This window comes from Eretmochelys imbricata, chromosome 7 (assembly GCF_965152235.1).
Source record: "Eretmochelys imbricata isolate rEreImb1 chromosome 7, rEreImb1.hap1, whole genome shotgun sequence".
In the NCBI taxonomy this organism is placed as follows: Eukaryota; Metazoa; Chordata; order Testudines; family Cheloniidae; genus Eretmochelys; species Eretmochelys imbricata.
The window spans coordinates 19,942,330-19,969,435 of record NC_135578.1 but is presented as its reverse complement, the minus strand read 5'-3'; the positions used below and the strand labels follow the sequence as shown (position 1 = coordinate 19,969,435).

General features: G+C 44.1%; 1 protein-coding gene across 1 annotated transcript in view; it reads left to right on the top strand.

The window, feature by feature from the left end:
- C7H3orf20 (chromosome 7 C3orf20 homolog) overlaps nt 1–25,565 on the top strand; it is a 49,829-nt gene extending 24,264 nt beyond the window's left edge. Inside the window, exons 11-14 of the mRNA XM_077821447.1 lie at nt 1,575–1,691; nt 10,298–10,440; nt 22,344–22,469; nt 25,294–25,565. Of these exons, the coding sequence (XP_077677573.1) occupies nt 1,575–1,691; nt 10,298–10,440; nt 22,344–22,469; nt 25,294–25,420 (513 nt within the window). The 3' untranslated portion in view covers nt 25,421–25,565. The remainder of the gene's footprint in view (nt 1–1,574; nt 1,692–10,297; nt 10,441–22,343; nt 22,470–25,293) is intronic.
- Nucleotides 25,566–27,106: the final 1,541 nt, after the last annotated feature.

The following is a 27,106-nucleotide window of genomic DNA, read 5'->3' as shown; positions in this document are numbered from 1 at the left end:
CACTGTTAAGTTATAAAATTTGTCCCTAAACTACTTGATCATTTCCCCTTGAAATGATAAATATGAGGCTTTCTGCTTACCACTGAGCTACAGAATGTCACTGGTGTGATAACATGCATAGACCAGGCAGAAAAGATGTCTATCCAACACAAGATGTCATTCTGATTGCTACCTTTATCTTTGTTATCTTTATTTAAAAGATAAAGCTTAATAATGACTGCACCCACATTTTGCAAACTAGCCACCAGGATGTGCTGCTGTTCTAGTAGAAACAACTGCAAGTGCAATTATTTTAATCTCACTAGGGGTCACTATTGATGTCTCAGAACCAGCTGCATGTGCAATTATATGGCAATTATAAGAAAAACAGCCCTTAAAGAGAGAGACTCAAACTATACATCAGTGTCTCCAGTCCAGTTCAAATATTGAGGATGTTGCTACATCCGTATTATACATATTCAGAAGATAGGTTCTACTCAAATGAGAGTATCAGATTAATTACTGAGTTAACACTTTGTGGTGAAAGTCTTTCCAGACTGGATTAATAATAAAACCAAGCAAGTTTCACTCAACAGTGACAGTGAAATGGTATAGCAGTGTCAGAGCTCAGAGCCAGCATATATGTAAGAATTTGAGAATTGTATTTCCAACCATTTTTATACACAGTCCTACAATTAAATGCTGGCCTGAGTTCCAGACGTGGTTACAGTCCTGTATATACACGACTCTGTGTCAAGTCTGCAACTCCCAGCATTCTTTAGCTTATCTGGCAAAGTGTCACAGTCAGTGAGAAGAAATAAATGAAACAATCAAAGAGCATTTTGTGTACCGCTAAGGCTATATAAATGACATACCTCTTGCTGCAGTGCTTCAAGGGCCTGATCCAAAACAACCTTGCATCTGGCCACAAATGTGGCAGAGTAATTAGACTGTAATTTCATAACACTGTACTCCTAAACACCAACCCCCACAAAAAATCAAAACCCCAACTCCTCCCCACACCTTGAAAAGGGAGAAGTGCCAGAGACTCCAGGAAGTCCAGCTGGGACTTTGATTGTTCCTATTGATTTTATATGGAAGGCGCTCAAATACTATGGTGATGTGCAGCAGTAGAAAACCCTAAAATAGACAGATGTCAACCTCTTCTGCTCCAACAAATGCAGTGCAGCAACTCATTTCTATCGAAACCTTCACAGATAAAATATTTTGGTGACCCCTGTTAACTAGTGCTATGTCACTTGTATCATCTAAAACTAGACTGGATATGTCCCTCACAAATATTGCTAAGGAGCAATAGCTTTTCCTCGTTGGGATTGACAAAAATCACTTACATTCTTCTCCATCGTCAATTTCAGTGATTCTAACACATTCCATTTTAAAATTATAACAACCAACATTAGGGCTTTATTTTTTAGCTGAGACCCCCCACTAGAGTTCCCAAAGACCTATTTTATTCTATTCAAGTTTTTATACTGTGCTCATCACTGTGGTATTAGCCCCTTCCATTAGTGCATTAAGCCATGTGGCTACACATCTGTTACCTAGAAAGAATGAATGTGTTTGTCCATCTCTAGTGCAGGTGTGACCCTTACCGCTTGCTGAGGTACAGTATGGACAGTGTCATGAGAAAAAAGCCCCCCCTGCCACCTCTGCTTGTGCGGAAGCATGCTGTCACTCCGGGAATGGTGCTGGTAAGTCTGGAAGTTTTGCCACTTGGAAGGACCCTGAACCTTTGGCTCAGTGACTCAGTCAGAACACTATGTCTCTATGATGTATGGTACTCATGGGTGACTACATTATACATAGTGCTGCCTGCCAGCCAGCTCCATTGTAATTGAGGCTGAGTACCAGCCTGATCTGAAGGAGAAAGAGTCACTGACTCATTAAAACATCTATTTGTTGATTATGAATCACATTACCTCTAGGAAGGATGGTGGTTTAAGGCAGGAGAGAAGTTCCTTTACAAAAAGTTGAGATGGGCCGAAGTTGCAATATTTCGATATGGATCCTGATCCAAACTTCCCCACATTTGGGTGGATTCAGATCTAATGTCATACAGTTCAAATCCATCTTATAAAGGTGGGCCCAAACCATGAATTTCCCCCAAAATTTGAAGAAGGCTGAATCCAATGCCTCTAAGAGAAACCCAAGGCCATGCTGTATATGTTCCTCCAGTGCACATCTTGTCTCCGTTCATTATCCATATGCATTACCAAATCAGGAGGTGAATGTGTGACAGGAGAGTGTCTACAACTGAAGAACAGAAGGCACTTTTCGGTTTGGTCACCAGTCATATTCCTGTTTGGCTGTAGAAGTCTTCCTTATTTTGTTTTTACCAATACAATAGCTATTCAGCTTCATCCAGCACCTTTTGTCTTAGGCTGTCTGAGCACAAACTTACAGTGACGTACAATCTATGTCAGGACTCACTTTACCCCTCCCTGAAATGAAGCCACTTCTGGGGTGGTGTGCATCAGAGCAAGACTACCCAGCCCAGCAAGACTACTGAACACTTTAGGATAGGAACTGAAGAATAACATATCTGGATGAAACCGCAGTAGCAGTTTAGGGTGGCAGAATGTTACCCACACTGGAATTTGGCTAGGACGCTGGGGTTGGCACCCTTATATTATGAAAAGTTTCTAAAGGGCTTTTAGTGACCACAAGTGGCCCTGTCTCACCCGAGTAATGGATTTTATTGTGAAATACTCACTCTGATTCTGCTCCCACTGAAGTCAATGGCAAAACTCCCATCTAGTGTTGCAGGGTCAAGCTGTCTATGTGGTAATATTGTGCCTATATAGCCCCCATCTAGCCTAACATTTAAGCACATGTCTAAAGTGAAATAAGTAACCCTAATGAGCACTCACTTATGATTAAAACACCCTACAAATAATAGACACAGCCATCTCAACCCTAACAGTAACAGCTACCTCACTGAATAAATAAGTATTCATCAGATATTCTAGATAATCCCTGTGGGTCAAACCTCTTGTTCACTTCAATGAGAGTTTTAACCAAATAAGGACTTCAGGATTTTGCCTTCAATATGTAAGCACTCAATGAATTTCTATTAGTATAGACTCTTCAGCTGTTCTACTCCAAAAATATGCCAGTCAGTGTCAGTATGTTGGCTATTCCTAATCATCTGATGACTGAATAATTTCACCAGCCCTCTCTGATATCCAGCCAAAACCCTGTCCTCACCCAGTCTCTGCTGGTACATGGCACTGTCTATCCAAAGATCACACAATTTACAATGAATCCAGTCTTTCAAGCTGCTCTGTGAAATAAGCACCATCTCCATTTAACAGCTTGGGAAACAGAGGCAGGAAGGCATTAAGGGCTTTTCCCATACTGCACACTGAGTCAGTGGCAGAGCTGGGACTAGAACCCACTTGCCAAAGGCCCACGTTTTGTACAGAAGAAATACCGTGCTATTGAACGGCTAGACATTCCACTGCTTTGGGAAGGGCTATTTCCATGGAAGTACAGTTCCCTTCTTGGGAGTCCTGGCTCACACAGGTTTTTATTTGGGTTCATTGAAAGAGGCGCCAAGTCAGATAAGGCTGTATAAGAGAGCCTTTTAATGAATGCCCTACTGTGTTCTAGAATGGCTCTTTTACAGCCCTGTAAATCTCTGACTGTGGAAGTGTAACACTCTTGTCTCACTGGACAGACAAGACCAGGGATTGGAATGGTTATAAGGCTATTATTCATTCCATTTAGCAACCAGAATCCATCGGCTGACCTCTGCAACACACTTAAGCTTATTGTTAACATACAGTCTGGATGTACAGGCAAATAAGATGTTATGGTCAAAACAGAGGTCATTGCAGAAGCATTTGAACTTCATGAAATGGTTTTGTTTGAAAGGACTTTGATTTGTGGAACCAAGAATTTACTGCTAAAGTTTTTCCAAAGGAAGGACCTAGATGAAGGGATGAAATTTTAATGACAGATTTGTTTAAGTGTAGTTATTAAAATAAGATTTTGATCATTGTTTGACATGAGTAACTTTAAAGCACAAGGGAGGGGGGAGGATTACAGTTTTGAAAAGAAAACTAGGGATAGCTGAGGGAGACAGAAATATAGAAAAACTGAGCCTCGCCAAGGAAACAGCATGAAAATAAGGCAACCTGGAGTCTCACTGCAGCTTTGCTACTGACTCACTGTATGTCTTTGGGCAAGTCACTTAACTTCTCTGTGCCTCAGCTTCTCCATCTGTAAAATGGACACGATAATATTAATTTGCCGTTTTGTAAAGTGCTTTGATAGCCCGGAATGACAGCTGCTGAATAAGTGCCAGTTATTCCAATTGTGCTTGAGTAGGCAGATGTACAATAGCTCTTGCTATGCCTGTTTAATCTCCCCTCCATGTGACACATTGCACCAATTCTCATCATGCCACTAAGCCCAGCTCCCACACCCTTGTCCCTGCCCCACACATTTTTTTATCTTTGCTGCCAGCAGTAAACAGATCCCGCACATGCCCATGTCTGACCCCATGAAATGCACCAAATCCCTTGGGAGGATTTAAAAAGCCCTGTGTGGGTGGTGGCAGGAGCGGGGAGAGGAGTGTCTAGGAAAGGTCCATTGGTCTGCTCGGCTGGGCTGCATGTTGTGATTTCTTCCTGGACAAATGCCACTGTTTGAAAATGTGTAAATGCCTCTTAACAGCCACTGCGTTGGTGTGTATTATGTGCTCTGCTGAATAACTGAGCTGAGCTAATGCAGAGAGCTGGAGTAGAAAGCAAAATTGTAAGGCTCTCGCCCAGGGAGGAGTTCTTTGTCGAGGAGATTTCAACAGATGAAGCTGACGTTGGCCATTCCACTCCAAATGACCCTTCCTGATTCCCCTTCCTCTTCCATGACAGTTACAGAGAGACTGACTCTTACGGACTGATAATGGCGCTTTACCTTACCGAACCTCTTGCACAGTGCTGCTTGTTGATCTGTGCTCTACTAGGTACTAGTGTGATGGAAACCACCCAATTGTCTTTTGTGATGTTTGCAGAAATGAGATTGGTCCTGAGATGCTGTTACTGCCTGACATCTCCTTCATTCTCCTTAGGGTAGGCCTCCTGACCCTTGTACCTAGTGCTTAATGTGTAATGAAAGAGGTGTCGGGATTCAAGCAATTAGGTACTTGAGGCTCAAGCAATTTTTTTTTTACTTTCAAAACTGACACAGCAAGCCCAGAGGTGCCGGGGCTATGAACAGCTGAGCCCGGAGGTGCCGGGGCTATGAACAGCCAAGCCCAGAGATGCCGGGGCTCAGCCCTGGCAAGCCTTGGCATAAATTAAGCACTGCTTGTACCCCCAGTGTAATTAGCACTGAGCTTAATAGTTCGTTAATCACTTGAAGAATTCTCCTGCCTAGCCCCACAGCAAAGAAATATCAGTTGGAGCAGAGCTGGACAAACACTGCCCTGAGGTTATTGTAAATAATTTGGTGACATCTAAATTAAGTTCCATTCCACATCATGCACATCCCTTTCCCACAAACACTCCTACATGCATGCAAGCCATTTCTTTTCCTGTTTGTGCACAGCAAAAGCACTCAGGTAATGCCCTGAGTACAGATTTGGGGGTAGAGAGGGTTTATCTGCGGACACCTGTGTGACTGTGTTTGCATGAAGGTTCACTATAGGAGTGCTCAGGTGGCCATCTTGAAATGTCTGTCAGGGCTAGAAACAGGCCCCTGCAACTTAGGTGACCAATTCTGTAGTGTGATTATCATATTGTGACTATCCCGTACTTAGAAGAATTCTTACACTGAAGACTTCCTGAACAAACGGTATGTTGGCATTTTGTTTGTGAATAGCCAACACACTTGTAAGGAATGCAGTCCTGGCTGGACAATAAGAGTGTGGCTCCAAAAGACCAGACAAACCTTCCTCAGATCGTGCTGTCTCCACAGAAGTGGAAGGGACTTTTAAATGTCTAATAGCTGCAGTCATTTTACTGAACTGTTGCTTTGCCTGCAGGTGGGCTGGGAAATTAAATATTGCCCTGAAAGGGGCTTATGAGTAAATAGATTGATAGGGTCAGATCCTCAGCAGGTGTCCATTGGTGTAGCTTCATTGCCTCCTTTGGTTTACATGGAGCTACCCAGATTTACACCTGCTGAGGAATTGTCCCATAACATATAAAATTAAGTAGGGAATCTTGATTATTTTTCTTAGCACCTTCCTATTAGTTGTTTTTCCTGCTAAGTCCCTTCTGCCAGAAGCACACACAATGTCACCGAATGAGCTAGGAATAGAATCCAGGAGTCCTCATCCTCCATCCCCTGTTGAAGCTACCAGACTGTTGTTGGGGCTGCTTCAACACAGCTGTTAATTGAATGTCTGCTAAACTAGCTGAGGTTTGCTGCGGGATCTGTAGATGCAAAGAGTTGGACTTAACCTGATAACTGGTGAAAATGACGTTGTTTGCTATGAGCCTTCCAACAACGAGGCCCTGCTGTTGCCTCCTTCGATGGTGAACCTGAACTCTATCATCCGTAACATTCCTGTGGAACGCAGTTGTTGCAATTAAAAGTGGAAAAGGAGATGGTGCTGGGGATAACATGGTCCTTCCCCTTTCCAGGGCTTAGAAGCTAAGAAACAGACTCTGGAACATTGTGCAGGGTCTGATGGGCAGCCAACATAGATCATACATTGGGGACATTAAGCACTCTGGTTGGCTTGCTCCTTTTAGCAGACAGGCTGCTACATGTTCACTCATCTGTAGCTTGCAGGTGGTCACTGGGGACAGGCCAAATTAGACAGAGTTGCTCCAGCCTCAAGGTAATAAGCTAATTCATTCAACACTACTGCATTCCCTCAGTGCCTGCAGTCCCCTGTGCTCCAGAAGTTGATGAATACAGCAGCCAGAGATGCAAAATACTTGGGCACATTGAGACTGATTCCAATTTAGAAAGGCCACCCTGCAATGTGGAAGATATTTCAACTCCCAACCCCCCTATGTCTCCCACCTCTTTCACACAGAGGGTAGATCTAATGGGAGAAATCAGGATATGTATCTATAACTATGTCAGGAGACATCGAGTGGCGCATTAGCTTTGTTCAAATGAACATGGAAACATCTACCCAATTGTAAAGTGTGGGTAGGCAGGATAGGAACACAGCAATTCAGCTTGAAAGTTTTTCAAGTAAATGGGTATATTGCACTTTGGTTTCAGACACACCTGCTCCTTTTCCAGATCCTGTAGTTAGATGCCTGATGTATTTGGTCTTCTAAACACGCAGCCCTTCTGGCTTTCCTTTTGTGAGAAGATATGAAAGTGCTGGTAGCAATCCTAACACCAGTGCTGGCTTTCAGTGCCTTTCTACACCCTCTGCTGCTGCTCCTCGCAGTTCAGAGAGATTAATCAGATAACACCAGAGGGAGCTGCTGGCGTTCAGAACTCAGGCCAGTTGCCCACACACGGCACTTTGACTAGAAGAGAGAGTAACTTGTGAGGCAATCAGTGAGCTTCAGCTTTGAAACAACCCTTTTCTTCCTCACACAGATGTACAAATAGAGCAAGTGTGTGATCCAGTAACCACCACTGACAATTGACCATGCACTTTCCATATCTCCCTGCATTCTGTGCCCCACCATCCTGATCTCTCATCCTTCTACTCCCCTTTCCCGGCCCTCCACCCATTCACTCCACTCCTTTTGTCACACCCTGCATATATCCACCTACTCTCTGTCTCCATCCTATTGCTCTGACCTCACGTCTTCCTATCCCACCCTGTTCCCCCTAATTATCACTCCCCTAATCGTTATGCTCCTTCAGTCTCCACCCTGCTGCTCTGATCTCATATCCACTGACTCACTCTACTCCACAGGTCTCCACACATGTTGTCCCCCACATCCACTTGCCATCTCACTTCTCCACCTGTCTTTGCCACCTTCATTCCAGATCTCCTCCCCACGGTGGTCTACAGCTGGAGCAGGGTGGCTCCTTCATTTGTGCTACCCCTGGGCTGTGTTCCACTGAATCACTTCTCCTCCATTAAGTCTTGGCTTGAAATCATCTCTTTCCCTTATGATTCTATGTGCAAATGACACTATGGAAAAAATAGAATGCACAGTATTGAATGGTAATGCATCTTCTTCTGCACTGCCCCAATCAGGGAACAGAGTTTTTAGGGCTGTCAAGGCTATATTAAGATTTCATATGGATCAGGTATATATCTATTCATTGCAAATCCTGAACGACACAAAAGCTGCTGCAGAATGTATCCTGCTGTAAGTAGAAGGTGGAAGTTGAAGGACCGTGCTGTGCCTAGCAGGAGGCTCAGCCCAGGAGAGGTGGGTGCAAAGGTAGCTTTGTGATAACTCTTCACCTCTGATATTCCAGGCTACTTTGAGGATAGGGATTTGGCCCCCAATGTAAGCTAGAGCGGATCCTAAGGCTGCTCTAACTGATGGTAGTTGCCATCAGCCACCGCTAGGCTGTTCTGTATTCCACAACAAATGAAGTACTCCATACTCTAGGCACTTCTCCCTTCCTGCCCTCAGCCAGCCCCTTGTGCTGGGGGCTGCACAGGAGTGCTCTAGGACTACCTATGTCACCCCCTTCCTGGGGGAATTCTCCACAGGCCCATTTCACCCCTTTTTGACACATATACATCACAGGAGTGGCATGAAGAAACGGCAGAGAGGGCCAGAAGACTCCCTGTAGTAGAGACTGATGAACCTCAGCAGACTCAGAGGTTCAGCTTGGGTTTATACCGAAGAATTTAGAACCCAGATTTGCAGAAAGTTGCAAATCTGGGCCCAGCTTTGGACTGATTTCTGAGCTAGAGTAGAAAAACCAGGAAGCTCTGGATTCACATGGTTTCTAACTAGGGATCAGACCATGCAATGTAAGCAGAGGTACCCATTACTAAAAAGGTTACCCACAATCCCCGGTTACCTGGAGGTTTCAGTTAAAATGGTCAGCAGTGAAACAGTTACGTTTCAGAGTTAACTTGTCATTGATTAAAAAGGGTGAAATGTTCATGTATATTTTTTGTGAAAAATACATCCCATTTTTCATCTAGCTCTAGAGCTGCTTGAAAACATTCACATTTTGATTTTTTCCCCAGTTAAATTGATGAATTTTTGCAAAAGTTTTTCTACAAAATCTTGCTATTTTTCAGTTGGCTGCATTTTCATCCCAACCCAGGAAAAACACAGCTGTTTCCAGTGGGTATCAGTTTGAGCATTTGGGTTCATTTGGCCTTAAATTCCAGGGGAAGGGGTTAATAAACCCACACAGACTGAAACAAATGATCAAAAGAAAATGTAAATAACCCTTAATTTTTGCACAAACTCTAGTGCTTCCTTGATCCTCTGATCTGCAAGATTAGGCTTGAGGTCTCAAGAAAACAGGGCCCAGGAGGTACCTGATATAATATAAACAGCATCCATCTTGAATGTTCATGCTTCTGTTTCTATTCCTAGCCAGCACTTATAAGTAAAGTGAGGCATGCAAATGGAAAAAAGTTGTCATGTATTGACACACTCACATCACCAGCTTCACATTAGTCCCATGTACACGTCTATTAATTGCTCAGCCATCCTCTCCTCCAGCCTCTGTGATGCTTACAACCGCTGTTCCAGAGGAAGAAGAGGGAATGTTTTGAGATTTGAGGTTGGCTCAAACAAAACTCATTGGGTGTAAACCCACCACAAATCAGAACCTACAATGTTTCCCCCAAAAAAAACTCCTGACCAGGAAACCACCAAACTCTGCCCAGCTTTACGACCTTGAATAGCTCCAGAATTCATGCAGCCATACGTATGTTACGCTCACATCCAGGGCAGGCTCTAGGTTTTTTGCCACCTCAAGCAAAAAAAAAAAAAGGGATGGCCAGAATGCCGCCCCTGGAATTGTGCCACCCCAAGCACGTGCTTGCTTTGCTGGTGCCTAGAGCTGGTCCTGCTCTCGATCAATCTACCCTACTCTATTCCTAAAGCACAGTGTAGCGTCTAGTTGTCACTAATGTCCAGCGGGTTCATAGAAACATTGCCGGCAAAAGGGCTTTCACAGTGTGGAGGACAGTCCCATACTTTTCCACTCCAAAAGTAAGTTGAATTCCAGTCAGCACTGATGGTGTTAACTGCTCTGAAGGCAGAAAGTGTGTTTGCAGCACTCAGAGGCCCTAACCACTGGGTGAAAACATCTAAGAGTCCTGTGCAAAACAGGAAAAGGAAGCCATTTGGCCCAAGCTTTCACGCTTGGTTTTATTTTTTTTTTATGGTAAAGCGTTTTTTTTTTTTCCTCTTTCTTCTTCCTGCCTGTTTGTCAACAGATGTACGCTGGAGGGAAGCTGCTCTTCGGGGGCTGTGTTTTCAACGGATATGGCTGCAGCAAGAAGGACCTGCTGAAACAGATCAGCCAAGCTCGCCTCGACTGCAAGATGGGTCACTTCCTGCCAGAGAGTTTCAAATTTAGGTAAAGCAGGAAATGCGGGGAAGAGGGCCCCATGTCACACTGAGGTCTGTTTGTGACATGAACCTGGCTAACTAGGCGAAATCGTGGGGGCTGTGATAAAGAGCGTGGGGGCATTGATAAGGTCATTATCGGCCATTCCAGTTAATAAACAGCATGAACGGAAAAAATAATGGAAGAAAAAAAGTAGGATCAAGTGGAATATTCTTCCCTCACGTGTTTCTGGAAGCTCCTTAATTCAGAGCACTGTGACTCGATAGACAGAGGCATAACTAAGAGCTTGATCAATCACCCCTACTATGTGGGCATGCCCAGAGCACAGACACAACTCCCTAAGATCTGGCCTAGCATGTACTAGGAGGGATGTGGAGGAGATGTAGCCATGCTGTTACATTTCAGTTAACAAAGTCAGTGGGCTGCCTTACAAATTTGTGGTGAGCTTTTCAAAGCCAATTGGATTTAATCACAACTGAACATCTCCATCTTGATTGCCTGAGATTTCATTTCAACAACCCCTTACTCCTGCCAACTAAGCCTGCCATCAAGACACAGATATTTTGCCACACTGAGGTGTTCACCTGTATTCTGGTATTTGAGGGTTTCCTTATCTTTGGAATGGGAATCTGTTCAATTTAGTTACTGCTGGGAGTCAAACTGCAGTTTTTAATGGCCCGCCACTATTCTGCGGGGAGCTATATCTTAACTGAGATCTATCCCCCTTGTAGTTCAGAGACATAGCTGAACTATACGACAGGTAGGGCATGTCTCCAGTGAGAATTTAATTCACATTAAGGTAGGGTGTGAATTTAACGCAAAATAATTATTCCGTATTAACTCCATGTGTGGATGCTCTTATTCCAGAAGAATTCTGAATTAAACTGATTTGGAATAAGGCACTTTCATTCCAGAATAAGAGCATCCACACAAGGAGTTTATCAGGTATAGATATTCCAAAATAATTCCCTGTGTAGACAAGCCCTTAAACTCTCCCATACTTCAGGGTGTATCTCTTAGGTAGGGAGATGCATTTATTGGACTCACCTTGAGACATTTACTACTATGTGTATATTTTCACATTCATTTCGCAGGTTTTTCCCCCTGTATATCTGAAGAATATATATATATATATTTTAAATGTAGCCCTTAAATTGTAACCAGCAGGCAGTTATCTACTTCACTGCACCACTCTGGCCTCTGTGCTCTAGCCATGGTATTTTAGTGATCCACGGAGGTCCCAAGGGAACTGCTTGGCACATGCAAGCTGCATTAGGTGTGTGCTTGTTTGCCCAATTTACATGACATATTAGATGCCAAGGAAATGGCAGTTTTATCACTTAATTCAAAGCCAGATATACAGGCAGGATGGGAACCTAGTTCCCTCAAGCACAGCCCAGGCCTTTGAGGGTGCTTCAGTATCAACACTCTTCTCCTCTCTGTTTTATAGCAAGGCTGGAGTCTGAGCTCCGGGACCTGACTCAAAGGTTTGGGTTGTGCTATTGAGTATCCTGACTTCAGTGTCTACAATCCAGACGCATGGAAGGATTTCCCTACTCTGAGCCCCTTTGATTTAAGAGGCAAATCCTGCTCCCCTTCTCCCACCCCACAGGCATAGAAAAATCCAGAGGTCATTTTGATCTAGCAAACAATAGCAGCGAAGCCAGGGCAGCATAGGCTGCACAAGCCTGCCTAGGACCCTGGCTATGTACTCAAGCAGCTATCAATCTGATTTTCAATGAGATTTGTGCTCCTGAGTCAGGGTTTGTCTACAGGGGACAACCAGGAAAGTTAATCCAAATCAACGAAAGGTGTGAATTTGAAGTGGGCTAGTCAAACCGCATTAAGATCTTGTACAGATGCTGTTATTCAGAATTAAAGTGGCCTTAATTCAGTTTATCTTAATTCACTTCCAAACCGAATGTCCACACATGCTGCAGTCACACCTCTGGTTACAGTGGGCACATGTCTACTTTTGAAAATCCCATTCTAAATCCAATTAAATGGCTGCACAAAAGGTGCGCAAGGCAAATCAAAACCACAGCTCGGCTATAACTAAAATAAAATAAATGAAATCTACGATAAAGAAATAAATATACAAATGAATCAAATAAACGCAATATTCAAGAGGTAACAGCCTACTTGAACTGGGAGGCATCATGGCCCAATGGATAGGACCTGTACTGCTAATGCAGAGATCTCAATACTAGTTCCCACTCTGCCACTCTCTTAATGTGTGACCCTGGGCAAGTCACAAGGTAGCTTTTCAAAAGCAGCTAATGCATTTAGGCGCCCAATTACTTTCAGTGAGATGTCTGCTCCATAAAATCCCCATGTGTAAAATGATGACAATAATGCTGAATCACCTTTGTAAAGCACTTACAGATTCCAGAGGAAAAGCATTAAACATTAGCTGCTATTTAAAATGGGTAACTCCAAATAAACGCCTTTCCAGTGCTTTAAGGGGATATCTCATGCTGTGCATGCCGCGGGCATTGGTCTGTAAACTAGCAATGAGAGGTACATGCCAAGATTCCATCCACAATCGCTGCACTATGCCAAACTGGATGCCCCAAAGAGCACATCTAGCATTCAAAGGGTTAATTGGTGCTGCGTGTGGGGAGTTTATTAGGCCAGATGAGAAAATCCTTAGCTGCACGTATGCTATAGGAAGGGTTTGAACTCATTTGCAGTCTCTTACAGTAACCCTTCCCCACCGCTGACTAATGCCTGTTCGTTCCTGCGGTATGTAATGTTCTCTACCGTCATGTTCATGGAGGCCGAAGTTATTTTTAATGCAGCTGTAATATGGGTAGCAAAAATATCCAGGAACAGTGTTAACTTGTTTTCTTTTTCACTTTAATCTTGCTGCTCTTGGACAGGAAACACAGACTACGCTGTGTACGGGAACCTGTCTCCCGAGTGTAGTAGACTGATACAGCAAGGGTGATTGACCCTTTCACTGCTGGGCACTAATGGTTTGTTTGCAGGAGCTTTTATGCCTTTGAAGGACTAAGGTAATTGAAACCTCTGTAACTGCAGGTTCCCTTTGAAACACTGAAAAGGTCAGTGCACACACTCTCTTTCTTTCTCTTTCTTTGTTGTTCATCTTCTTTCTTGGCATCTTATATTTCTGATCTGTACTAAAATTTGAGGGCCAGATATTTTATTCAGTCCTTGCTCCAAGCAAAATTCCCATTGACTTCAACGGATGTTTGTCTGAGTAAGGACATCAGGTTTAGGAAGACATTTTCTCTTTGGGCAGGTTATTCCATAACTGTTTTCTATGAGGTTTCCTGCACCTTCCTCCAAACCATCTGATGTTGCCCATCACCGGAGACATAATATTGGATTAGATGGACCTTGGGTCTGATGTGATATGGCAGTTCCTATGTTACTGTGAATATAACATAGAAAATCCTGCAGGTTCTATATTGGGGTCTCAAAGTCCCAGCCCGTGGGCCATCTGCGGCCCAAGAACCTCCGTACTGCAGCCCACGGAAACTTTTTAAAAAGTTATTTCATCCGGCCCCCATGGCTGCCAGCTGGGGGGAGGAGGGGCGGGAGGGGAGCGGGCAGGAGAGATTTGCATGCCCCTCCGCCCGGAGGAGAGACCCATGCAGCCATGCTGCTGGCTCTGTCTGCTGCAGGTGCTGCTCCCCCTTCCCCCACCACAGCTCCCATCGGCCGGGGGAGAGGGACAGAGGTATCATAACTAGTCGCTGGGCAGAGTCAGCCATGGAGGCAGCATCACTAGTCGCCGGGCAGAGTCAGCCAGGACTGCGTGAGGCCAAGGGAGCGAAGTGACCTTATTGGCCCGCTGGGAGGATTTGAGGACTGGCACTGACCCTAAGGTAAACTAAGTTTGAGACCTCTGTTCTATATTGTATAGGGCTAAACTGACCAGCCCTTTTAAACCCAGGACCATAGACATTTTCCAGGCTGCTTACATGTAGTAGGAGTCACCACAAAGTGGCACGACTTTGCATGACCTCAAGGCAGACAGAGCAAGTTATCAAGTTTTGTCTGGGGACCATCATACTTTCACAGCAATTCTCACTGTGTGTTTGTGTATAAAGGTTTAATAAAATGCATTCTCAGAGCCGTGAGGAAAGCTGCTGACCCAAAGCATGCACATTCTGCAAACCCCCTCTCTAAAGGAGGAGAGCTCAGTGCAGCCAACTCTGGAGCCAGTCAGTGCTGCTTGACTGTATGACTTGGGGGTGGGGGTGATGGTCAGTCAAGAGTAACACAAAGCGCTCGGGTCCAAATCCGGCCCTGCTCCATGTCCATTCATGTCAACGGGCCTAAACCTGGGGTAGATTTGGCCCCATTTGTCCTCTGGGTCTGAGTGTGCTCCCAGCCCTTGGCATTTGGAATGGATTTGGGAGCTTACATGTGAGGCTGTGTGCACTGTGGAGGGAAATGGGGGGCCAGCCCGATAGTCTTAAAATAAAGGCACAGGATAGATTAAATTACATTAAAAAGACAGTAGAGGAACCTCATCTGGATGGACTTTTCAATCACAGCCAGGCACTAACCCAGTGCAATGAGGCTCAGATGTCTGGGGGGGGGAGGGTGTCTGTGCAGAAGGCACAATGATGGCACAAGACTCAGGTATATCTGGGGGCTGTTGTATCCCAGGGAGTGATCCGCAGTAGCGTTGTTTGCTGTATTTCAGACCATACCATGTTTCACACAGCCCCAGGGCAGAACACTAAAGAGCCCCAGACAGTCCCATGTTGCAGTACTGCATCCCCTTGGAGTGGGGCATTAGCATGCTGATAACAAGATGTCTCCGTGCGATGGGGACGGCAGAGCTGTAGGAATCAGGAAGCCATTTTACGTCACCGGGGCTTGTCCGTGATCTTACACTCGGACTGACGGATGAGGCTGAGATAAGGGAGGAAGCAGAGAAACATTGCATCGTGGCTGCAAGCATTCATTCTCCCTGCAGAATGTGACGAATGGGGAGGAAGGACGGGTGGGATAGTGAGGTGGAATGTGGCTCCTCCTTACCCAACCTCTCCCATGGTCAGATTGGCTCACAAAAACGAGAGTGAGGATCAACTGTTTGTTCCTAAGGGCTTCCACCTTCCCTTCTGCTGGTCTGAAGCCAGGAGTTTGTAGTGTGGAAAATGTAGAAATGTAAGGCAAAATTTTCCCTCCTGCCTCAGCTGTGGACACCTGATCTGCAGCATGGTGTAGAGACTACAGCAGACGTAGGTGAGACAGGGAAGAGGGCTCAGCCAATGGCGAGTCTTTTAGCTGTCAGACTGGAGAAGAAAGCACAGATTGGCTAGATGCTGCGGTGGAAGAACGAATAGGGTTTGGTGACAGCCTAGAGGTGCGAGTGATATGAACAGGGCTAAATCTGATAGCAGTGCCCTTCCAAACATGGGTAATGGGATGGAGGATGGCACATCTGGTGATGGAGAAAGGAGACAGTGGAGGAGTTCAGTTCCAGTTGTGCTGAAGTTGACTTGGTAGTGGGAGTAATTGGAGATGTGGGACCATGCAGAAGGGGAGAGGTCAGGGCCATCAAGTTGTACATGAACCCAATAATTAGAACATGGCTTGTCATAGACAAGACAAGAACAAGGGCCGCAGTCAATGGCTGGAGTCTCCCAAGGATTTAACACAGGTCAGTGGTGGTGTGTTTTTACAAAACAAACAAGAAAACAGAACCGTGCTACCAAGTTCAGCCAGTAACAGGAAAACACCACAGCTGTGTTCTCTTCTGGGCGTGCCATTGTGAACTGCCTGGGGTGTGGGCAAGAAAATAAGCCAAAGGCTTGTGTAATAGGATGCATTCAACATAGAAAAGGAATGCTAGAAAGTGGCAAAAAAAAGGAAAACCTATCAGTCTGAAGGACAGTGAGACAAATCTCTGGCACTGAGTTTTCAGGAAAGGTCAAAGGTAATGGAATGTTTATGAAACGTTTCAAGACAGGTCCATATCCCACCCTCCCTGCTTGGATTCCTAAGAAGTCATAGCAAGCGATCAATATTTGTCTTGTTGAAACAAGTCAGAGAGTGGGAGTAAGAAGATGGTGAATACATCATGGCTTTGTCATAAGACAAATAGACAATCTAAGACAGAATCGCGCTTCCTAGAGTACTGGCCATTTAGTAGTAATTATTTTAAAGGCTCAGCATGACAGCAGCAAAATATGCAGAAGTCATAAGATTTGCTCAGCTGCTTTAAGAGTCTGAGGTCCCTGCTGTTTCTCAGTGCTATTCCTATTAGTTTTTATTAGCACTAAGAATATTGCAATAGTGTTGCTATTGCATTGAATGCACCTACAGTGAAATTTATCCCAGGACAGGGTATGCAGAAAACAATACAAGACTGTGTCTCGGGCAAACACAGGTGCCTTAAACCCCACAGAGACTAAGGAACTGGGTTATCCAGTTAATGTTTCAGGTAGTGATGGATTATGCATTGCACATTTATCGTAAGTAAAGTCCCTGAGTTTTTGCTGGTCTGCATAATCAGCTGTAATAAATTATCAAAGAGCCAGCCGCCCCCAGTCCTAAACTGCATTAATGCTTGTGCAGTCCGTCAATGTCTCTGTCCATTGCTGTGAATAATTGAGTGCAGTGACATAGGCTGGAACTTTGCTAATAGTTAAAATGCTTTCAAATTAAAGCGAGTAATGGAGGGAACAAAGAAGACTGACCGCAAACCATGTCCATAGGTGGGTCATTTGGAGCTTTATTCCTGTTGCTGGAAGTTCGAATAGCCCTCCATATACGTTCCCCAACTTTCTGACATCCCCCAAAATCAAACCAAAACAACTTCTGCTTTGTAAAGGCTCTTGGATAAAGCCAATGTTGATTTGATCCCAGCTTTTCTTTTCTTCTGACATTCATTTTCGTATTGCATTTCTTTACTGTTGCTTCCATTCTTCAGTGTTCTGGAGGAAACTTTCAAAGCACCATACAGGAGAATCCTGAGAATGATGTTACTTCAAGCATTAATTTTGTGGGAATATTCCCTGAAAAGCACAGCCCACTGAAAACTGAATCCAGGTCTTTAGAGAACTTGAGTTCTGACTGATCTTAGTGCTTAAAACCACAGGAAATCCTCTCCTATAGTATGCAACCACAGAGCAATTTCTTGCTCAGGCAAATACCAGATGGCAAGAGTCCATGCTGGCATGAAGGATTTCCTCAGCTTTATAACACTTTATAGGATGCTTTTCATTCATGGCTTTCAAAGCACTTTACTCCACTGAGAAAGTGTCATCTCCATTCTTCAGGGAAACTGCAGTGTAAAGAGATTTAGTACGGTTGGCCAAAAATGTTCTGTCAAAACTGTTTTTCAATGGAAAATTTGTTTTTTGACAGAATGAACCTTTTGGTGAAGTGTCACCTTTCTCTGGAAATGTTTGATTTTTTTCATCAAACAGGTACCCCAAAACTGAAAAGTGTGTTGTTTTTGGCTGAAAACTGAATGGAGTTTAGTTGCAACATGTCCCCATTCTCCTCCCTGGGCTGGGCTCTTCAGCTAAACTTCATCTTCTGTGATGCACTGTGGCCATGGGCCTTACCTGATGTACTGCCTTCCCTCGAGCAAAGGGTGTGATTCATCATGAGAAATGTAGTCGGATCAGGGAGCCTGGCCTATAGAGGAGAATGGGAGCATGGGACACCCAAACTGTAACTCTCATGAGGCACAGCCCCTGCATTTCCACACTGAATATTTCATTTTCCATCTGAAAGATTTTGATTTTTGGCCAAAAAGTCAGAATTTTCAGCAGAACTGAAACAGTTCTGCTCCAACCTCCTCCAATAGTTCCAACCAGTTCTATTACCAAGTGACTTTCCCAAACCCAGTCAGGGGCAAATCTCTGAACAAAGCCTAGATCTCCTGTCTCCCAGTCCTTTGTCTTCGCCTCTCAATCACAGTGCCTCCAACTTCTGAATAATGTGGACATTGTTAGAAGGAACAGAAAAAGAAGATGTAAAAGACTGCTAATTGCTCCCCACACTCTGGCATTGGTAATAAACAGGTCATATAGAATGTGCCTATCTGAGCCAAATGGGCAGCCTCTGCCCACTGCTCTGAAAGCAGGGTTACAGCTGACCATTTAAAATGTGTATCAGACTTGCTGATCCATCAGCCTCCTTTTTGCAGTATCCCCATAAGTCTCCTGAGGTACAGTCACCCTCGCACACAATATGATCATTGACACAGTCAGTGCAGTTAGCTGGAAAGACCCAGTACTAATGTTAATAAAAATTCTGACAAGAATAATGAAAAACCTGCCAGTTGCAATACAAAATATTGCTCTTCGGGAAATTAAAGGTTTTATTCTATGGTGGTATCCATGACGTATACCCACCTACACCCATGTTGCACAGGAAGACAACAGCAAAACCCTAAAGCCTATGTGAATACATTTTCCCCAACCTGGGACTCAGTTTAACCGTGCCCATATTGACAGGAATCGCCATGGCTAAGCATCTCATTACACTACGCCCAAGATACCATCAGTATCTAAATAACAGGCCACGGCAGCTGGAGCACTGGAAATTGAAGCTGTTACCTCTTAATTGGAAAGGGCAGCAGCTCCAAGGCATGGTCTCACCTGTGGACGGCTGGCTCTCCTTGGATAGAAGCAATTTCTGTTGCTTGAGCGGCAAGTCCCTTTATGGATACTTCAACGAGAAATCTCATTTTGTTTTATCAGGAACAATCCAAGATAAAATGAGGCAAGTAGTGAAAAATAAAGCCCAAAGCATTTCCACCCTTAATGTCAGAGATCCTCCATCAAGCTGTGATTTTCCACAATCTATCCTGCAAAACAGCATGTGATAACTATATCAGCTCACTGAAAAATGGGACTAAACTTTCAATATCTTCCTTCCAGGGATCTCATAAAGCAGGCTGATTGGGACACCTCTCAATGAATGTGCCTCCCTTGGCACTGCCATTGTATTACATAGCTGAGGCCATTGATATGATGTTATATACTGAGGGCACTTTGCTAGCGTCTAGCTCTCCAAATGTGGTACAGAGTCTCCTTTGACATGTGTTCCTCATCAATTTCAGTTGCAACTCTGCAGTCCCTCTCTCTTGCCCCATACACCAGAATCTGTCTATATACATGCTGAGATGATACCACAGTGGAAGGTGCCTTAGAAAAACCTTAGCTAGATGGGTCACAGTGACCTTGGGTATAGCGAAACTCCACTTGTGGCAAAGTAGAATGAAAGCCCTGACTTATTTCAATGCATTATAGTGTGCAGACATCTACTTATAACTGGATGAGACCTCCGCCTGCCATGTAAGTCTTCTGTGTGAGCCCTGTCCTGAAAAAGTGAGCAAACCCCAGTTAAAGGAGTAGCATGAAAATGTGCTAAAGCACAGCAGAGCTGAAGGGACGGATCGTCATCCCAATGTCAATCATAGGGCCTGGTATACGTGTCCAGCCAGCTCGCTGATGGCTAGTGCTGGGTGTTAGGCTATGGGAGTCTAATACTGAGTGCGTGATACTTTAGAGAGGCAAATGACTAAATGTCCTGCCCTGTGAAGATTATACTCTACATAGGCATGGGTGCAGTTCTCGTCTGTCCCCTCCATAAGGTAGATCCATATTGTCTTTGGACCACGTGGCCATTTCTCATTCATGGCCATTTCTCATTCATTTCTCCCCGCTCCATTTCCCTGGAAGGAGACAGCATGGCTATCACTTTCCCAGCATGCAGAGTGGGTGTACTGTTTCCCAGATAGGTTCTCTGCTGCTTTGCTCCCCTTCCCTCCCCAAGCCCATAGAAACACATCACTTCCACTGTTTTAGGCCCTTATGTGCCCATTTAAAATTCCTGATGATTTCACCCTATAAAGAGGGTTCACGTGTGCATGGGTCTGTGACTGTCCATATTTACCATAGCATATAATTTTTTAATGGTTTGTGTTTAGCTACAAATGGTTTGGGTAAGCTACAGCGAGTGTCCAGATCATGGACAACAGAGCTAAGACCCATGAAGTCCTGTAACGCAGCCAGCCTAATTGCTGATACAGGGTGCTGCCTACGAGGAGTTGTCAGTGCAGTCTTTACTTGGGCAAAGTTTGATGCCTATGATCCAGATGGTCTGTTTCAAGTACTAGTGCTAAACTGTACATCAGGAACCTGCTGGGATTGTGAGTAATCAGGCTTATGAATTAATTTAGCTAGGAAAAAATAAACGACGCAAAGTAAGAACCTATTAGAAGGGAATTGCAGGTATGCATTCTCCCTTAACAAGAGAATGCGATCACAGGTGTATTTCATAATGGACTCTGCTCATCACTTCATTACACAAAAGCTATCAGCCCCATTTAGTGTAATGAAGTTTCACTATTCACTTCACCCTTTAGCAGCCCTCTGGAAATTCGGTTTCTTGTAAAGCCGTGTGCTTTATCTGGGGGCTAGCAAGGGTATAAAGAAGTAGTTAGGAAAAATGCATTTTAAAGGGAAATTGTTAAGCTTAATGAGCCCCAAACTTGACTTTTGTCTCATTTTGTTCTCTTTGATTCTTACATGTGATTCCCCTCCCCCCCATGCTCTCTTTTCTATAAACAGTGCCAGCTACCCCGTCCTAAAATCTATCACACCACCACAGTAACCCTAGGACCACAAACTACTGGCCCTGGCTTAGTTCTCATGAGTCACACTGCAAAAATGAACTAAAGTCTAGCACTTATAAGCAGCCCTCCGTATCAGCACAGATCTGAAAGTGATTTACAAGGACGAATAAACATAATTGTCTCCATTTTTCAGGTGTTCAGAGAGGTTTACCTTTGCTAATACGGTGAGATAGTGGCACAGCTGGGAACAGGACCCAAATCTTCAGGCACCACAGAACAATGGTGTCTCCCACACAAGCCACTGTGAGCGTCTAGGGGGAATTCAAAATGGGTGGTAAGGTTTTAGTTCCAGCTTGCAAGGAGCGGTTATAAGGAACAGTGCGTTTGTTTCATTTTAAATAATGTCGCATTTAAAGACCATTCGCTTATTCTGGGGCATGATTCCACCTACAGCTCTGTGAGCATTCAGGACAAACTTTGGATCATTTCCACCAGTGAATATGTTGCTTCACTGGGAACAAGGCAACATATCAACTTGGGCGAAAGCTTTCTTTTTTCCCTTTCGATTCCACGCAGCAAATTTTTGCCATTTTCCATGGTGAAGCCCAGTTTTGTTTAACAAATTGGCAGAGATTTAATCTCCCTCACTTTTATAGAAACCAGATAGAGAGTGGGCAAGATTCAGAACTGGTGTAACTGGGTGCAACAAGAACAATGCTGGAGTAAATGGTGTATACGTGGACACACTAACTCTGAATTTTACTGCTACCATTTATATGACAGTAGCATCTGCAGGCCCCAACTGAGATCAAGGTCCCATTGTGGTAAGTGCAGTACAAACACAGAGTAAGACATAATCCCTGTCCCAAATTGCTTACAGTCCAAATATACAAGACAGACAAAGGGTAGGATGGGAAACAGGGTCAGAGAGAGGTGACGTGACTTACCTGAGATCACACAGCTAGTCAGTGGTAGAGCTGGGAATAAAATTCAGCTCTCCTGATTCCCAGTCCAGTGTTCTGTCTACCAGACCATGTTGCCCTTCTCCATTTGGCTATTGATGGAATTCAGAAAAGGGCTAGATAATTTTAGATCCAATATTTAGTGGCTGTTTAGGCTTAGGTAATAACAGTTATAAAAACTCATTCTTCAGGATGTAAGATGATGATCTTGTGGTCAAGGCAGCAGACTCTGGATTCTGCTCCTGGCTTTGCCCTAGACTTCCTGTGTTCAGGTCTGGACGTGTGGTTCTGGCTCTCCACTGGCAATGCTGAACAGATGCTCTTGAAATGCTAGTCGGCATTACCGAATGCAATTCTTTTTGTCTTTGCAGTTCTATCCCTGTGGAGGACCCTGACCAGGACAAATTGAATAGCCAACAAGATTCAGTGGAGACAACTAGTGAAGAGCCTTCTTTAGTGCCCAAGGGGAAAGATACTCCCCGCTCAAAGCTAAAGATGTAAGTCCAGGGAAGGCTGTCCCAGGGAAGGCTGCCCCTGAAAAAGCCAGGAATTAGCTGAAACATCTGCTGGTGTTCCCTATTAGCTGCCCTCGGTTAAAGACTTTTTTTAAATCAAGGGTTTGGTCTTTAGAGAAAGAAGAGGCATGGGAGTGACTTATTTTGCAGGCCTCCTGGGCTTTCTGCTAGCTCCTCTCTAACCCTGATTGTAAACGACATCTTTTTTTAAAATTGGTGCAGAGAGAAGCTAAGGAAAGGATTGGTGTCTTTTTAGCTTAGGATGCCATTTCTCTCCCTCCACTCAGGAGACAACTTGCTGCAGCGGGAGTGGCGAGTTTAATGGAAAAGGTGACTCTGTGTAATCTGACCTTTCCTTAAAAGTGCTGTAGGGAATGTGGTGATGCACAGAGATCCTCAGGAAAACATGTCATTTGTTTTTGTGCCTTCACCCCTATGTTAGTGAAGAGGAACTTTTAAACACTCCTTGTTTGGACTGAGGAGGGACTAGATGGGGGTCTCTCCTCTGCCTCACCCTTCACCCACTGATTCCATTTGGATCTCATGCCACAGTGTGATACCTCTTGGTAGCTGCTGACTTTAGCACAGTGACCATGGAACTGAGCTCAAGTCAGTAGAAGATTTGCTTGTGAGAGGCATCATATACATATGAGAGTTTTGGAAGGACAAAGCTGTATTCTGCCACTGGGCTCAGTTATGCCCTCACTTGCTCTCATTGAAGTCAATGGGGTTGCGTTGCATGAAGAACTGAGTTCATTGATTTCATGGTACTTTCAGCACCTAAACATGGGCTTCAACCATGTTACCTAAAGGAGAACCCTTCTAGTTGTGAAATAGTAGGAGGTTCCATAATCACTAGAACTAACCAGTGGAGTGAGACATTATCTCGTGCATTAGGCCAGTGAATTATCTCAGATACTATGATGATGTGCACCCTAGAATTGTGATGGCTGGTACTGATGACAGGGTGGATGTGGGGATCAGTTATGGCTGATGAAGTTTTTCCCACTATTTCAAAGGTGCTGAATGCTCTGACAAGCTATCTTGGTGTTCCAAATTAATTTTCCATCAGTGGCTTCCATAACTATGATTGCCCAAATTCAAGTCAACCCAAAATTTGTTTTATTTGCAGTCTCAACATAATTTCCATACCTGTCCATCACTCAGCTGCCTCAGCATTTAGCATAAATGATATGTTCTGCTTAGGAGAAGCCCAGCAGTGGAGTTAACAAGGGGTAAAACAGGTCAGGTGTGAGGCACACTGGCAGACCGGTGTAGAGTTCTGAAGATTGCAACAGGGGATATGTGGGGCTATATGCCATGATGCTGAGATGCATTTACCGAGCTATGGGTGGGTGAGGAGAGCCTGCGCAGAAGTGGAGGAGGCCCCTTGGTCCTGTACTTCAGATGACCAGGACATCACCTCTTAGATGTTGGACTCTTAGATTTTCTTGTTCTGATGAGTCAGTACTGATTACATCAGTCAAGTTACTGTAGTCAGTATTAAAATAGGACTGACCAACAGACTGGACATTCACTCCCGGGGAATTTAAAAGCATGCTTTTCTAAAAGGAATAAAATAGCATTGTCTTGTGGAAAGCCACTTGCAAATTAATTCTTTTTAAATTAATGACACAGTTTTTTAGTACTTCCACAATAAGGGGGAGAAGGGAATCTGATTTTGTGCCTCTGAAGCCCTTAATAAGTTAAGTGATGTGTCTAGAGAAACATCCCCCTCATCTGTAGAGTTCAAGTTTTAGAGGAGTGCTGTCTAAACTTTTAGGCACCCTAAATATGTAGAACTTTTTGCAATCATCACAATCCTTGGTAAGGGCGAGAAATTGTTTAGAGTGGCCCATAGGATTTAACGAGGAGCAGTGGGAGGAAACTGAAAAAATAACATGTAGGGTGATTATTAGTAAAAGTATCTTCACAGTGAGGTCTCAGGCTGTAGGATAATATGCCTGGGATAGAAACTCCATCCCTCAAGTTGTTTAGAACTAGCCTAGACAAAGCAATTGACTGTACACTCCAGAAAATGGTTCTGGATGGACAGGTGAATATTATCACACAGTAGGCCACTCCCAACTCTAAATTTCTGTGGGTCAGATTCCACTCTGACATATGCCTGTGAATCTCCCACTGGACACAATGGGAATCTGCCCATGAATATACATAAAAAGGACAGAATGTAGCCCAAAGAACCTATCAAAGCGTAAAATGAGACCTTAGATAGAGGCTGAATTCTGCTCTAAGGCCATGGCTACACTGCCCTGCAGTTTGGACTGTGAAGGTGTGAATAGCAGCATGCACCAAAATGCTGCACTGTAACTCCCCCATGTGGATGCTGTGGGCTCAAATATACATATCCCTAGTTCACGCTAATGTCCTTCTCCTCAGTTGGGACTAATTGATTTGACAGGAGTTTCTTTGGTGTAACAGAGGGCTAAATTCAACCTTATGTTGCCGCTTTGGTTTGGTTTGTTGCACTTTGCTCCAACCCCCACAGTTAAGACTAATCTAGTCCTCTCCTGTTTTCTAATCAGAGCCCCAATGGGTGGAGTAGGAGTGTGGGGTCAGGTCAAATAAGACATAATTAGGACTGTCTTGGGCATTTAAATGAGTTAGCCCATTTCTGAGGAGGCTGTTTTAATAGGTATCATATCTTTATATTGCTGAACTGTGCTTTTCCTAACAGGGCTTTATTTTTCCCATATGAAATATTTAGGATCTGATTTATAGATACCTTCCCTCAAACTACAAGACAACTCAACCCCCTTTACCCTCTCTGTATTTTCCTTACTAGATTAAAGACTTTGACAGCCATGAAGTGCATCTTTTCAATGCAGCAGCAGCAGAAGCAGAAGAAAAACCAAAAACCTCAAATAGCACAAGCAAAAGACAGCAGAAGAACCAGTGAGGCTAGAAAATAGACACCCCAGGCATCTACTTCACAGAGAGATACCTGTCCATAGCTACATCTTTCTAAACCTACTCTGCCATTTTGTCCAATCTGTTATATTTTGATTGTTAGTAACAGGAAATATTTACTTTTAAAATCTCAATATAAAATTGCAGTCAGCAAATGCTTCTTGGTTTGCTTGGTCTTGTTTTCCTCACTTAAAGAAGGTTCCTCCCCATGTACACTGACCCCAGTGCTTGCACAATGCCTGGAGAATTCGAGCTCGACAGAAGAACCAGAGAGAAACCAAATCATTGAGGATTCATGTGAACTAAGTGTCTGCTTTAACAAGTGTCCAAAGACATCCTAGAATGTCTTTGCAATGGAGGTAGGGGAATAAGCTAACACTGAACAAGTCCAGGTGAGCCAGGAACATAGAGGAATCTCTGCAGTAAGCTTGTTGGAGTATCTGCATTTTCGAGAGCTTGCCATAAATGTGCAAGAAGCAAAAAAGGGAGGATAACAGCCTGTTTAGATAATACTCTGGCAACCAGTATGATAGTACACTCAGTTCTATATGACTGGAGCGGCCCAGGACTGGGATAAACAAGAGATGCTGGCGAGCAGTACTGAGGTGCCCTGGCAGAGTTGTGAGAAGGGGGCTCTCCGAAATAACTAGGAGTAAAGCAGGTCGGGATAGAGGAATTTTGACAGAGCTGTGGGGGTGACCCTACAATTGGAAAAGAACTGATACAGGTCAGGATGAAGGCATATTGGCAAAGATACTTCAGTGCATCTCCAGGCAACCCCAACCAGTGGGCTCCTGCCATGTGGTGCTCTGGTCAGAATTTAAAGCTGCCACCCACCCCCTGAAATAGGATTCCAATCCAGTGCAACAGCCCCTGTGTCTGTCAGGAGGACACTTCACATCCCTTTGCCAGCAGGAGTGAATCTGCCCCATTGTCTGCAGATAAAAGAGGAAGGACATCAGGGAAGAGCTCCCAGCTGATTGGAGGTGGAGTTTATCTAACATTAAACACATAACAAAACTGCACTGGCATAATGCCCTTGTTTTTAAATACATATGGAGAGCTACCTACCAATGACATTTAACGAGAAAAGGTGGGTGAGGTAATATCTTTCACTGGACCAACTTCTGTTAGTCAGGGAGACAAGCTTCTGAGCTTATATGAACCTGAAGAAGAGTCTCTCTAATATCCTGGGACAGACCCAGCTACAACACAACTGCAGTGGTATTTAAGGCAGGCTTCTTTCCTCATCAGAACGTATAGGTAGGCTTTTCTCCAGCATATTTAAACAAACTCACTTGGCTTCCAGGGGCACAGCAGTCTCAAAGAAGCCAGTTCAGAGTCAGCCACTGCAATAGCTGTAGATGCCAATGTTTCTTTAGCAATATTTGTTGTTTGCTTTTGATTGATACATTTGTTATCAACATCTGTCCAGACAATGAGTGGTAGAAAAATCTTGGCTCTTTAATTTAAGCACATAATCTGGCATGTACTTCAGCAATTGGCTTTGTATATGTATAAAAAAAAATCCACCCTCATCTCATCCTCTCACATCCTTTTGAGATGATACATATTTTTAGGGGTGTCCATCTCTCTTTGCCATCCCATGAGCTCTTGTCTTATTGAACTTGAATTGTCTAGTAGGTCATCACCAATTACACAGATTTGGATTTTCCTCTTGTATTAAA